This window comes from Strix aluco, chromosome 3 (genome assembly GCF_031877795.1).
Source record: "Strix aluco isolate bStrAlu1 chromosome 3, bStrAlu1.hap1, whole genome shotgun sequence".
NCBI classification, from domain to species: Eukaryota; Metazoa; Chordata; class Aves; order Strigiformes; family Strigidae; genus Strix; species Strix aluco.
The window spans coordinates 130390687-130406095 of record NC_133933.1 but is presented as its reverse complement, the minus strand read 5'-3'; the positions used below and the strand labels follow the sequence as shown (position 1 = coordinate 130406095).

At 39.5% G+C, this 15409-nt stretch overlaps 1 protein-coding gene across 6 annotated transcripts in view; it reads right to left on the bottom strand.

The window, feature by feature from the left end:
- Positions 1 to 15409, bottom strand: part of KIF13B (kinesin family member 13B) — a 142587-nt gene that overhangs the window by 74049 nt on the left and 53129 nt on the right. For 3 of the 6 annotated variants that reach the window (XM_074820288.1, XM_074820287.1, XM_074820289.1), the window contains 2 exons: positions 1933 to 1993; positions 117 to 209 (listed from right to left, as the gene is read on the bottom strand). In XM_074820288.1, coding sequence (XP_074676389.1) covers positions 117 to 209; positions 1933 to 1993 — 154 coding nt within the window. Of the gene's footprint in view, positions 1 to 116; positions 210 to 1932; positions 1994 to 4065; positions 4082 to 15409 lie in introns of all 6 variants that reach the window. The other 3 variants (XM_074820284.1, XM_074820283.1, XM_074820286.1) reach the window with 2 other exon arrangements.

Below are 15409 nucleotides of genomic sequence, written 5' to 3'. Positions count from 1 at the left end.
ACATTACAAGGCATTTCTCATGAAACAGTGTCACAACAGCCACGAAGAGTCTCCAGTCAGAACATAACACCTTTTGCGTCAACAGTATTTTTTGCTTACATCAGGGAGGGACTTACCAGTTTGGCCATAGGCAAAGATGCAAGCATTATAGCCTTCAAAGGCATTCTGAAGAATATTCTCTCCAAGGCACTTGAAAACAACATCTTGACCTAAGAAATAAAACACACAAGCCAACACTGTAACAAAGCAACAGATTCCGCCCACCCCTTGATTTGGATTCTTCAATAATTATGTAAAAGCAAACAGTTAGTGTTTTCCTGTTCTTGTTGCCCAAAGAACATATTTAGCATCCAATATTTGCTCCCTCTGCAAGAGCAAGGCCCTCAGCCAGTAGACGTGCTCCAGATTTATGCTACTGTAAAAATCAGAAGCTGGGATAATCATGCATAGACCTGTATGTGCTCAAAACAACATCCTATCAATGTTCATACTCAGAAGTTTTATCAGCAGAAAATCTACTACCAGCTGCAGAATTTAATCCACTGGTGAATGACATCACCTCAAAATATACTCAACCTGTACATTTTAATAACCATCAGTTGATTTTAATCTAGGGCAATTGGTAGAGCACTAGATAATTTTACTGTATAGAAGATATTAAATAATACCGTGAGGAGATTTTTGCAGAGAAGGAATCACAACTATGTGGGAGATATTACAGAACAAGACATGCATTAGCAAAATACTGGGTATATCACTACTTTTGTAATTGAATTAAATCTGTAGGAACAGCTTTTTGACTCCTTTTCCAAGCAGAGAAAGAAATGTTTAATATATTTGGGTATTATCTGTTTAAACAAAACCTCTATTTTCAGAATTTCTTGTACAAGCAGAGGAACTAAAGTCTGAATAAGACATGGCAGAACTTTATGGACTGAAAAGTCCTCTCAAATAAGTTAATGTTCCTGAAATCTTTTCCTTTCTCTCACTGAAGTCTGTATCTTTACATCCAAGTGTACTCAGGATTTTACACACGCGAAATTCCCCATCAAAATTACTAATAGCTGTGCCTACCTAAGCACAGTGGAATGGTTTTGGACCAAACACTCCAATATATAACAGACCATAATATAAGTGACACAGGAGCCTCCATTAGTTTGAGAAACAAACAAAAAAACCAACAAACTTACCTTCCTACGTAATTTCTATGGGTCAAAGTGTCAGTTTTCTCAGTTCCTCACTAAATTACTATTCATTAGTTATTTGTTAGAGAAATTAAAACCCAGAAGCATGTGCATCTTTTATTTTTCTTGTGGTTTTTTTAAAAAAATAAATGCAAGCAAGCTTAACTGATTCCCAGTTTTAAGAGAATAGATCATGAGTGGTAAGTCCAAATGTATTTGATATTTTACCATAACTGTGTGCCAAAATGTGTCATAATACACAGAAAACTTTTAATTAAACACATTACACATTCTCAGCAGATCATATGAATTCACATACCCCTACATCAAACTAGGCTTTTTTTCTCGATTATTAATTTCTAATGTGATGCCAAACTCCCATCAGCAGTGTGAAACATGAAATTACATATAGCAATGTTCCTCAAATCCTGAAAAGAAACAGATCTGATGTTTTTAAAATTATGGACTTGGAAGAGTATTTTAAATAAAGATGTAAATATGAGTAACCCATTATTGTGATGGATTTCTCCATTTCCTACACTGCAAACAAGTAGCAGTGCCTATTGCTATTATCTTTAGAGAAGAGAAACAGGAATGATTGAAGGTTTTCCTTTTTCTTTTGGCAACAAGTAGTCATATAGGGGAAGGCACTTTGTCCCATATGGCCTGTGGCCTGCAGCAAATACTGTATTTTAATGAGATTATTCACACTTGGAGACAACAAGCACAAAGCTACAGGAAACATTACCTGCATATTTTTCTTTGACAGATTCATCCATAGACCAAAAGCAGTGATCGTAAGCAAACACCTGTAGGAAAATAACCAGGACACCTTATAAAAACTGTTGCCAAATCAAACATGTTATCCCATTTTTGAGAGCGCTGTATGATGTTGGCCAGCATCACACTCCTCAGGGCCATTCTGAACATAATACACATTCCCACAGAATTACTAATTTTCTGTGACTTCGAAGCCTAAACGAACACAACACCTTTCTATATGCAAGCCTGTTCCTTGCTTTTATTTGTTCCTTGTTTTTATTTCTTCCTTTCTATGGTGTGAATTCTATTTCACGCTCTCCAAAAGCTCTCCGTGTGGCAACCAAGTGGATGTCAAGGAGCTCTCCTTACTGTCCTTTAAACTCATCCTTGCAATTAGTTTTTCACAAGACTTCCTATTTCGCAAACTGACAGATGTCCCCTGGCTGTTTCTGCCGACCATCTCCCTGTGTCTCTCGTCTGCATAAATTAAAACATGCCTTAGGGTAGGAACCTCCTTCCGTACAGGAGGAGTATGTAATTATATACTGCTTACGTACAGAAGCAGTGATCAGCAAAGTCTAATACTTGCAAAGAGCAATACAGAGCAACTGAGTTTTGTCATAAGAGTAGCACTATAATATTTTTAAATAGAAAAGTTTCAATTTTGTGGTCAATTCATTTAAAGGTCTGCAGGCACCTTTCATCATAAAAGCTGATCTCCAATAAGACAGGGCATATTTTGGGACCTCAGGCTGCAAAAACAGGCATTTGCAAAAACAACTCCCCTGGATACGTATTTGTAAGAAAAAAAAAATTCAGGGTAATATCTGACCTACATTCACACAGATAAAATTTACTCTGTAGGATGGAAGAAAAGGGAAGTACAGTGTGTTGCTCTTTTGCTGCTTATTTTTCCCTTAAGCTTAATGAAGGCTGCTCTTGCCCCTTTAGATATTCTGTATTGTTATGTAGCCAACGTTTGCATCCCCTCAGATCACGCTGGCAGAGCAAGCACATCATGCCAGCATCTCACGTCCACCTTCTGAACCCTCGCTCCATTACTTTTGAAACTTTCATTTTATTTGTTAACACATTTTCACGTTCCATTTTAGTGAAGTCTGTTGTTTCTATGCTAAAGGCACTAACCATGAACTAGCATCTGCGTAGGTAATCAAACTCAACATTTCTTAACTAGTAAAGACTGTAGGAACAAAAGAAATGGCATCATATCTATATTAATAATGAGAAAATCCTGAAAAGAAAGACTGAGTCTGCAGTGAATTACCTCAGTTATAGCATTTCTTAATAGATCATATCATGAAATCTGAAAAATAATTTAAGGACTCATGGAGCAATAAAGCAAGTCTTTCTCAAGTATTTATACTAACTAAAATAATTAGAAAAATTATCCAAGATTCAAAAATCCATACTACCAACACATCCAAACTTACTGCCTACATTTGTGAAAATGTTTAATATAGTAAAACCTGTGGAATTTAAATAACTTACTTTCAAAAATACAGGGTTTTTTTTCCCTATACTAATGTCCCAGCATCAAAAGATAAAAGTGGTTATTTTACATTCTCTAATTGAGAAAACAACAGCCTGTTCATTTAAAATTAAGTTTTTTTGGTTCTTTGTATTTATTATACAATCAAGCATATTATCATAACATTCCATGCCTTCAGAGCATTTAAGAAAACATCACTGGCTATATGACCACATCAATAAAGCTTGAATCCTGATATGCTAGAATAGAGATAGATATCTGCATACCAAATACAGAGTCATGGGATCATAAGCCATTAACAACAAAATGAGTTTGCTTTTACACAAATACCAGAAAATGCTTTTAAAAGCTCACAAATAACAAGCAGTCTTCCATTCACAGTCTGTAATGCTGAGTATGTATGTTCTCATTTGTTCCTGTGACTCATTTTTTGGCACAGGCTGTACAGTGCTCTTCTGCAGCAAGGAGATGCTTCGAGTTTCTTACTCAACAGCTGATCAACTACTGAGCTAATTTTCAAAATGCTTTTAATATTTGGATAACCCAAGACTGAATGAGTGATATGACAATTTTTCACACACTGATTTGACATGCAATAAAGGCCCTTACCTTTGGTTGGGTCCTGCTGTTCCCCAAAGCATCAGGAGCAAAAAGGATAACACAGGGGTAAGAAAAAGAAAGACAAAAGAAAAACAAAGTCTGTTAGTTATAGTGATTTTAATTACTCTATCATTAATACTTCACCATTGGAATGCTGGATTTCAAAAGTTCATTTCTCTCCTCAGATCTCCCCGTGCTTACAGATCCCATGTCATTTAATAAACCAATGCTTATCTCTTTTCAAGAGTAAGATTTGAGATGCTGCTCTGAATAAGCCGATTTTAAATTCAAAGCCACTGATTTTCCTCATGCTGCCACCACGTTCTCCTCATTCTCTCCCAGGTTTGTTTTTTTCTTGTGACACCTCTCTCTTTCTAGTCTTGTGCGTGTCACTGTCTCTTAAAAATGAAGTACCCAAGCAACGTAAAAATTTCCAAAACCACTTGAACAGGAACTTCATGAGAGTTATTCAAGAGGAAATTTCAGAGTCCAACCCTTGGACTTGCCCAACTCCATTCTCTCATGGTTGCTGGGACAGCAGAGCAAACATTTGTTTCCCTAAAAGAATGAGCAGAGAATAGCTATTCCTTCAATCTGTTATGTGCATAATTTAAAAGTTTATTTGGGTTTTTTGGGGGGTTTTTTTTGTATTTTTTTTTTTTTAAACAAGAACAAAACTACTGGAGTGACCTTTAAAATAACAGCACAGCATCAGTCAATGCCCCAACAGCAGGTTATGCAGTCTTCCCACATGCAGAAGACTGAGGAAATACAGCAAACACACAATAATAACTGATATTCTCCTTGTCCTAGACCTTCCAAATGAGATTAGGAAGCTCCTGACATCAGTAACAAATTGATTTCTTTTGAACAGAGCAGGAGAAAGACCTGGGAGCCATGTAAGATTAGTCTCAGAGTTCTTGCTGTTCATATGGGTTGAGAAGTGAGTTTAAAAATAGTAATTTCTCAGCATTGTCCTCAAAAATATTTATTAAGCAAGTCCATCCTCTCATTCTACTCAGGCTTGGATCTAATATGCATATCTGTTAGACATAACAGGAATGACGGTGACTTTGGATAGCAGCAGTCAGTGTGACCCGCTACACTGGGTGATTATTTAAGTCAAGGTTACCCCATGACAGCCATGTCGCAGGGTCATTCAAGTAAGCAGTAACAACACGACCGCTTTTCCCCTGCCATTTGGCTAAGTTTCAATAAAAGCTCTCCCAAGGTCCTTGGCAGCACGCCTGGCACAGACCCTCGACTGTCTCTGTTGCTCCTGGGTGGGTCATAGACATGGAGGCGTATTGAGGGAATCTCCTTCACCAGGGCTTTGATCCAGACACAGAAGACACCGGAGAGACCATCTGCAATACTCTGAGAGACTCAAAACCATTCTGTTGGCTTTCTGGGCTCTGAAAGGCTAGTGGAGCATTTTCCTGAAGGATTTCACTGGAAACTGCTAAGTGGCTTTTAGGGGTGCTCCTGCTTACAAGGCAGGCTTATTCCTATTCTCACAGGAAGATCATTCTTGTCATAATATAAAGAGAACAGCAAGCCTGGATTCTGAGTTTGAGTTTAGCACTTAGAGATGTGATGCTGCTCTTAATTCAGCAGTTATGCTCATCTTTTCCACCCCAGTTCCAAGCCAGGATTATATTGTGACAATACAGTTGATCTTTCCAGCTCTCAATACAGGACGTATTATTGAGTATTTGGATTAAAGCAATAAGGATACAATCTCAGAAGTCCTATCACATATACATTTTTAAGAGAATGGATTATGCTAGGCTATGTAAACCATCAAGCTTAGTTCAGACTAAAGGTCTTAATTTAAGTATCTCATTTTCTAAAGAGCTGCACAAACACAAAAAACCACGTCTCACATCCTCACTTAATCCAAACATGAGCAAAAGGAAGCCCTATACCTAAGAAACCCAGCGTACAGCATTTAGGATACAGCACAGCTATCTAGAGCTGTGTGCTTTGGACCAAGAAGAGAATAAATCGGACAAATGTTTCCCTAAGGAAAGCATGAAGGGTGCAGAGTGTATTAGGCAGCATCGTACTGTGTACATACGAACCTGTGAACACTGCAGCTGCGCGCTGTGATAGCTGGGCCCAGAAACCCATGAAAAGATTTTTTTCAGCCTGATTCAAAACCCATGGGAAGTGCATAGATGCGGGGATACAGCACCCACAGTAGCCTGCTTAGCTACAAGCACCCACTGGAAGCGCTGGGTGTCTAGAGGAGGCTCCACGCCCAAGTATCACTACTGTGCATCGCTACAGTTCACCTCAGAGGTGATGAAAAGGCAAATACCAAGCAACAGCATCACCCACAGAGCAGGGAAGCATCTCCTACAACAAAACACAGACGACAGCAACGTATGCAAAGAACATTTCCTATGGATAAGGCTGGAATTAAGAAAAAAAACCCCAGAAGATCCTAGTATTGACAACTTGCAATTGTAATAAATCACAAGTAGTTCTAAAGCAGAAAAGATCATGTACAGTTGTGTCACCTGCAAACTGCTCACACCAAAACCCATGTTGAAACCAGTGTCTGTAAGACAGAGAGGGAAAAGGTGCTCACACTGAAACGATTGTTGCAGGCCTATCCCACAGTTTTCCCCAAGGATGCTCCCATTTCAGAGGTGCAGGCAGGACGTGCTATCATTCCTCGGCTGACAGCCAATAATTCACATCTATCTCAAATGCAGCAGGAACGTCCAGGACAGGAAGGGAAAACTTTATCTTTTAGCTACTGAAGGATGTCACTAAGATGTTTTCAGCTACATATTTTCACTTGAATCCAGACTGACAGGAGTTTGCTTCGCCAACTCCCCTCTTTTATCTTTTTTCAACTCAGTGTTGAACAGAAGTAGGAATCTAATGTATCTAGGATTTCTAAAATTAAAAAAGGACAAAGAGAAAACTGTGAAACAACTAACTACATTTGTTACTATTTTATTTGTTGCAGCCGAGTGAATACACATGCTGTTCCAAGACTGAATGAAGACATGCAGCCCTGAGTAATCATTTCTTTTTAAGCTAGCTCTTACATGGTATAAGCTTCTCGACCGAGACACATTTGCTTTCATATAAAAATGCTAGTGGTTTCACAGATCTTATGCACAATTTAAACACCGGATAAAACCAGAGCAATTCCCAGCCGAGACCATCAGTATATGTCCAACACCACTATTACTTCTGTTTTTTTGGTTTTTTTTTTTTTAAAAAAGAATAGTCTCCAATAATTAAATGATATTTCAAGCACAATAAACTACTCTGTTCAGCCATAGCTATTAGTGCTATTTTGGTAATATCTCAGATCACTTTTTACTCCAGCTTTCTGGGTTCAGGAGAGGGAAAGTATAGTGGCCTTAAGTATATTTGAGATTTTGCAAATCTCATGGGGAAAACATCACAGCAAATGAGTAGAGGTGAAACATTACTGGGAAGAGGCAAGGATAGCTCAGACCTTATCTATTCTCCTTGACTGACCCAACAGCTCAGAGATAGCAGCCAGCTGGCAAATCAGCACATGCTCTAAATCAGTCACAGCACATCCTGCTTCTTGCCTTAATCAGAAATGGGCAGATGGGGCAAATGGGAGGAGAAAGGTGGGAAGCAGAAAGCAGAGAAAAGATGTTCAGAGGCTGTAGGACATGACCTGACAAGCCAGGCTTTTTTTTTTTTTTTTTTCCCCTCCATTGGGGGTTTTTTGGGTTTTTTTTTTTTGGCATAGGAAATGTTCTTTTTCAACAGTGACCGCAACATCCAAACTATAAATTTGGTTGATACTGCTCGGTGGCACAAGGCTACACTGGATTTATGGAATTGAAACATAATATTTTACCATTTTCAGAAGCTTCTGGAATAGCAAAATATAGTAAGAATTTGCAGGTTAAAATAAAAGGAGAGAGGGAACAATTCCAACAATAACTACAGATTAGGAAAGTCTCAGCAAATCTCCAGAAATTCTTATTGCTTTCTACTTTCAATCTTCCATAACCATTGAAAAAACAAGCATATCAAATTCCAATATGATTAGTGCTATTTTATGCCCTTCAGCAGGAACTGCTCAGCATAAACTCTAAAAAGTAGCTAGAAAGGCAACTAGAAAAACCTACTGGTAGTGAAGAACTACTTGGGGCTTGACAGCAGAAGGGTGTCAGTACCTACCAGTGATCACTCTTAAGATTACATCTTTATGCTTCCGGCTGAGTTAGTTTGCCTTAAATCAATTTGTATCCACACACATTTTATTAAAAGTAAAGTTGGCATCACATGTCACAGTAATTTACCCTTCAGATGCAGGAACAACTCTATTTTGTAGCAAGTTTATTCTTTTTAAAGTTTGTTTAGATATAGTCCAAACCACTGTGTTACTGATACTTCTTCAATCTAGTATCAGGTAAACTGTTCATACCCCACATTCACAGATCCTGTTATAACATGCACAGCCATGATACCCGCTCCACATTTTCAAGGAAATCTGGAAGAGAAATGCTGTGTTGCAACTCTGCTTTCATTCTCACTCAGTGCACTTGGGAACATGACAGGACAAGCTGCCCTAGACCTGGTCTCGGTATCGAGCTGAGCGTGTCCAGAGAAGGGCAACGGAGCTGGTGCAGGGTCTGGAGCACAGGTGTGATGGGGAGCGGCTGAGGGAACTGGGGGGGTTTAGTCTGGAGAAGAGGAGGCTGAGGGGAGACCTCATGGCCCTCTCCAACTCCCTGAAAGGAGGGTGCAGAGAGGGGGGATGAGTCTCTTGAGCCAAGGAACCAGCGGCAGGACAAGAGGGAATGGCCTCAAGCTGCGCCAGGGCAGGGTCAGACTGGCTCTTAGGAAGGATTTCTTTGCAGAAGGGGTTGTTGGGCGTTGGAATGGGCTGCCCAGGGCAGGGGGAGAGTCCCCATCCCTGGAGGGGTTGAAGAGTCGGGTTGACCCAGCGCTGAGGGATCTGGTGGAATTGGGAACGGTCAGTGTGAGGTTAATGGTTGGACTGGAGGATCTTCAAGGTCTTTTCTAACCTAAATGATTCTGTGATTCTGTGAAAAACACTCCAGCATAGCACCTGAAGGACAAATGTCCGATGACCTCCAGAGGTGCCTTCCAACCTCAGCCATTTTGTGATTCTGTGATTTTATCAACAATTTGTTGCAGATAAAAGCAGTACAATAATTATGCCAGGTTCTCACACAAATGCACAACTGCATCACATAGCAGCTATTCCCTGGAATGAAGTAACTAATGCTACGCTGGGCAGAATTAGTTGTCCCCACAGATCTTTCTTTCCTTCCTTTCCCTGGCTAAGTATGTCCCAAATAGTACCTGTACGAACAACCTTCACCTATAATGCTCAATTTCTTTTGTGCCTTCTGTACAGTGTTTTCCCTTGCTCCCTCTCACTCACTCACCCGCCCTGAGCTTCCCCACTCAAACACAGCAGGGTAAGGATGCTTGGGAACACCTCAGAAAAATCAAATATCACATTCACAGAACCTTAGCGCAGAGCTTTACTAAGCAAATGTAGGGTTTGTTTGAACAGCGATGGGTTAAAAGGTAACGGCTTTCGTGGACTGAAGGGTTTTTCAAGAAAACTCATCCTTCAAACAAGATTTTTGAGTTTGACTCCTCGCTATATCTGGGAGGGTAAATACTGGGCGTAGATGGAGCAGAATATCAAAAGGACTTGTGTATCGCTCACGCTGTCTCGGCATTAGATACCTGCCTGTAACGGGAGGCAGGATGTAACAAAACACTACTTTGCAGTCTTTTATTTTGGAATAACAGGCTTATGATTTGCAAGTTTACCTTCCACCGTGAAGAAGCAAGTATATCCTCCACTGTACTACAGGAACTTCCTAGTGTGGAGAAGCTGGTAAGTGGTGTAGGAATTACTGAAGAGCTCTAGCACCAGCAAGTCTCAAGGCAGACAACTTCAGGCACACCAGATAAGGATGTAGCCACAAAAAAAATCAGGAAGATCTTGCATTTGTTTGAAGTTTGGAAGAAGTTATCTTTCTGAAGCAGAGCCTTTAACTGATAGTATTTTTCTTTCTATATGAATAAAGGATTCAGAATAAAGTTTTTTGAAGAGCCAGCAGTTAGTCAGAGAAGACACTGCAATGTTCAGAGTTTTACTGTTTGAATTTCAGCTGCAGAATTTCCTTCCTGGCATAAAAGAAAGCTAGCCGATGGTGAAATAAAATTTAGACAATAAATTTAATTCTTTTACTAGCACAGACATAACTGAAAGACAGCAGTATGACAACTGATAAGAAGTAGTAGAATTAATTGAGAAGCTGTTTCCTCTCTTTCCACATATCAGACAACTACAACTTGCAGCACATTTTGCTGCTGCTAGGTATACAATGAGAGGAAATGTCAACTAAAGTTTGATCACTTCAGGCTTCTTTATGCTATGATACTTAGAAATCCATTTTCCCAGATTATTTCAGAAAGTAAAGTGCTTAAGCCTGTTGAGTTTAACAGTTTACAAATTTCCCCATTTTTATACATAGACCAAGCAATATCGAAATGTTGAGTCCTACTAGACTCCAATTTCTGGATGATGTCCTCCAATTAATACTATTCTTATGGAGTCTCAATATTATCTCCATAGCAATACTGAGCTCTTTGGGAGAAAATCATGCTACCCTATGTGAGCACAAGATTTTTTGTGAGCAGAAACAGTCTCTTTAAAACAAAATCCCCAAATACGTCAAAAAAAATAAATGTGAAAGAGCATACACAGTTCAAAGCCAAAACTTGTGCAGCTAAAAGGAACAAAAGTAATCACTGTTACTTGGAAAATTCCTTCAGTGCTCCAAGGCATTCCAGGCATAGTTGGCGGTTACTTAGTTTCTACTGACAAAACTAATTTTTGCCAGCTCACTCAAAAAAAAAAAAAAAAAAAAAGCCCCCAAAAACAAAAACTCGGTCTGAACAGCAGCTTTGTGGGTTTGGGGTGTTTTCTACTTGGAGCTAAAATTTTCTGTATTGTTAGTACAATAATCTGCTTAGTCCTGACTACATTCAAGTGGGGCACGTATCCCATAAAGCTCGTGTTATGACAAGGGGATTACAACTTTATCCTTTTGTTTGTAAACACTTAGATGTTGGGATACCATTGTGCTCTAGAGAATGTTTGGTGAACAGCCAGTACCCAAACTTTCAATTACTATTGTGAATTTCAGTACTTTTTAATAAAGCCTGATGTAGCTATCTTTTTATAACCATGGGAGGGAGGAAAAAAAGCCCTCTTATGATTTGGCAGCCTATTAACTCCAGTGATAGATCTTCGGGAGGAAACACGATGGTCCTTGCCCTGGGAGCTGGCAGAAAAGCTGTACTGCCTCTGGGACAACGGCAAAACTTGCTTTAGTCAAACACGATCTCCAGCCAGCCCAGGAGCTGTGTGACAAGCTCCCAAAAAGGCAGATAAAGCATCACATGTATGTCCATATATGCATATAGGTGTACAGAAACACGTATGATAATCTTGTTCTACAGCATCAACTAATGCAGGCATCTATACGCACAATGTTCTCATCCAGGATAACCTTTAGCTTAAGGCAGGGGGCGAAAAAGCCAAATCAATGTTACACAGGATTAATCCTAGAAGGATCTACTGTACACTATAGAAAGCAAAGGGTTTACACTAAAAGCAATCATTAAAATGCCCACACAAGCCACTGACATATAGGGTAAATATAGAGAACTCAAAAAGGAGAGCCATACTGCAGGCTATCAAGTCTTTGAGAAGCATTTTGGAGGAAAATCTCAACACCTGGTAGAATAGCTAATGGGATAAGAAAAGCCATCCTGATGTGGAGGACCTAATTACATGTTGTAAAGACACTTTCAACAACAGTATTTTACCAAAGGGGGAAAAACAGTCTGTGTTTTCACAAGGCATCTTTTTCAGTGGCACAACAGCATCTGTACAAACAGCGGTTGTATGAGAATAACTGTGCCATTAGAATGACTTCACCATACTTACAATAAAAAAAAAAATAAACACCAAACCCTCAACAGTGTGACTGTATGAGGAGTGAAACAAGCTCAACAAATCAGAGTCTGACATCTTACTTGGAATTCTTCCAGATTATCATCAGAGCTACCTCAAATGCCGTGGCACTGAACAGCTGATTCTGTAGTTCCCTTTTCCCACAACAAAACCTCAGAAAACCCTTTTGGCTGTGATATTAGTATCTAATAGTTAATTATCTTCTTCTTACTAAACCATTGTCTATAAACATACACATGCAGAACTTTTCACTCAAAAGTGAGGGTTGGGTTTTTGTTTCTAAAAAGCATTTTACTTTCCAATTAGATGAGTTTCAGCCTGTCCCCTTCATTTTCCCATGCCACAAGCTCCTTATTCCCAAGAGGATCCAAGACTCCCAGTTCAGGGTTTTGTTCACACCGTTAGCCCTAGTTCCTGTCAATACACAGAATTAATCTGCAATTAATGCAGAAGCTGTGTTATGAAGCCCCGATTTCAGAACAGCTACCATTCTGAATTTTTTTGCTAGTTTTTTTGTGAGCAAGTTGACAATTCATCATGCAACACACAGGGCAACTTGTCTAACGCAAAGGTAAGCTCCAGAGAAAGAGCTGTGTTTAGCCTTCCTTAACTCCAGCTTCCTCACTGTAAGATTTTAACCTGCTTATTTTGAAAATGTAGGGTTTTCAACCTACACCTGTAGGTGTGATTTAGAAGAGCTCATGAAGACAACTATGAATGATTAAATTCTTCATCGGCAACTTTCTTCAGCTCTTAGAGATTAAATACACCAAGCACATTCACAAAACAATGAGAAAATTATTTCAAACACAGTAAGAATCTTCACCATAAATTTAATACTGTCTTTTTCTTTTCTTTGTGAGGCCTTTCCAATATCAAATAGCCATGCCTTACTTCTACAGCCCTCTGCCTAGAAAAGCGGTTTTGACTTCTGTGTGTACATCTGTGTGTGCATTTATGGCAGAGCTACCAGGGCAGAGGACCTGTCACCAGGTCTCCTGGGGGGGGGAAAAAAAAAAAAAAAAAAAAATCTTTCAAACAACTTTTTCTGTGTCTGCTTTCAGTCAGCTAGAGCAGTCCAGAGCACTATTTTTTGAAATATTTGTCTCACTCTTCTCACTTCAAAATGATCTCAAGGCTTACTGCAATTCCTTCTTGTAACATGATTTTTATTAGACTCAGCAAAACGGTAAAAGCTGGGAACGAGCCAAAGTGATGCCAGTCCCTCCTCCACTGATACAAACTGCACCAGACAACCTCCCCAGGCCCCCTCCCTGCTCGCTTCCCTTGTGCAGGATGTGAGAACTGTCAACACTCTTGCGCTTCAGAAAGAAAAACATGCTGACATCCACAGAAATTTCTATGGGGAGTCTACTGGCAGCTACAAGTAGAAAATAAAGATGGGAAAGGGGGGTGGGGGGAGCAAGAAGTCTTTTACGAGCACCTACGATTGAGAACAACATTTTTTAATTCATGAAAGTATATTTTAAGAACTCTTTCAGTTCCACCAAGCCTGGTATTTCCTCCTTTTGCAGATCAGCCAGCTGTATCATCCAATTCATAAACTCATCAGAGCCTCTACCTAAAACCAGTTTGAGTTTCTCTGTCTTCCTTGAAAACACAAATACATCATCCCAAATCATTTTAGAAGACAGTTGATTTTCTTTTTTTTCCCCACGGATTCAGTTATATTTATACACATGTACCTATACACAAATGTGTGCATCCAATATTCTTTGGCAAAAAAATAATCTAATTCAGCACCTCTCTGCTTCAAATAAGGAAGAGAAAAAGAGAACAGTCCATGATAAACAGCAAGAGCTATTTGCAGGAGTAGGAAAGGATCTGCAGCTGTGGAGGCTCCAAGCCTCTGGAGTAGCCCACAAGCTCTTCACTCACAGATTAAGCAGGCAATCACTGCAAGTTACAGAAATTACTGTACAGACTCTTCAACCCAGGGAAACAAATGATTCATCGAACACATTCAGAAAATTCTGGTAATATTTTCTATTTCTTTTAAATACACATTAACTCCCTCTAAGCACAATGTGTAGAAGAGGTGTCTCTCCTATACTTACGTGTGTCTGAGTACTTGCTAATTCCCTATCTACTCTCCTTCCACTGAATTACTTAGGCCATGAAGAAACTATCTCACACCACCTGCTACTACACATTTTCTGCTGTAAAGACCACATCCTAAAGAACTTACAGTCATTTATCTCATGATTGTTCATGCCATTTATGTTAGAGAATCACAAAGACTACAACTCAGGAGACATCTTCCAGCTTCGTGGTCTAAATAACAAGTCAAACTACCTCCTTTACCTTGTTCTTTGGTTCCACAAATCTGTCTTGTCTTCAAGTGAAGAGTAACATCCTCCTCTCTATGGAAAGGGTGATGCCTGTTTGAGGAGATGCATGGACTCAGTTCTGACTTCTTTAGCAAGTCCACCAGCCACTAAGCAAGTAGGGAATGTTTGAAACAGCTGCAGTTCAAAGAGAACACTGCTGTGGCCACATTTTATGAAGAAATCAATCGTAATGGTGTGTTTCGTATATGCACAGTGTATTTACAAGGTTGGGAATTTCACTGGGTATAGTGTCCAGTTACTTTCTGAATCTCAGTGCAATTTCAGCATCACTGGGTCTTCAGCTGTTGAAGAGGGCAGTTCTGGGCACATGCACACTGCAAAACTTTACACCTCAGAGTAATTTGCCCAGTCCAGAATCAGGCAGCTGCTAAGCAAAGTGTTATTTTCATGTGGTGAATCTATTTATGGCCTGATTTTAGATCCAACTCCAAATTAAGGACTCAAGCTGTATTTAAAACTACACACACACACTGGAAACCACAAATGATGTTGATCTAATTGTATATGGGGAGGAGGAAAAAAATAAGAGCTGTAGGCAAGAAGGGCATAAAAGTTATTTGTCTTGCCTCCATGGTTCAGTAACCACCTGTATTTCCTTACTTCAGCACATACACATTTCATGATCACAGTGATAAGCCAGAGGTTGTTGCACAGTATCTATGTACTCTCAACTCAAACCTCCCATTGACATTTAAGGAGCCTGGAAGGTGAAAGAACAGCACAAGGCATCGGAACCACTCTAGTAAAACAGGGATACGAGAACAGCAGCTTGTCAAGACACTGGCATCTCCAAAAGAGCACTTCAAAAAAATCTTGATGTATATTAGAAGCCTTAAACATTCAGCTATAGTAAAATTAGTGTTTGATATCTCTCAAAAAAGAAAAACGTGTCATACTGTCTTTCACTCTTCCCAAGAGCACAGACTACATACCTTCCCCT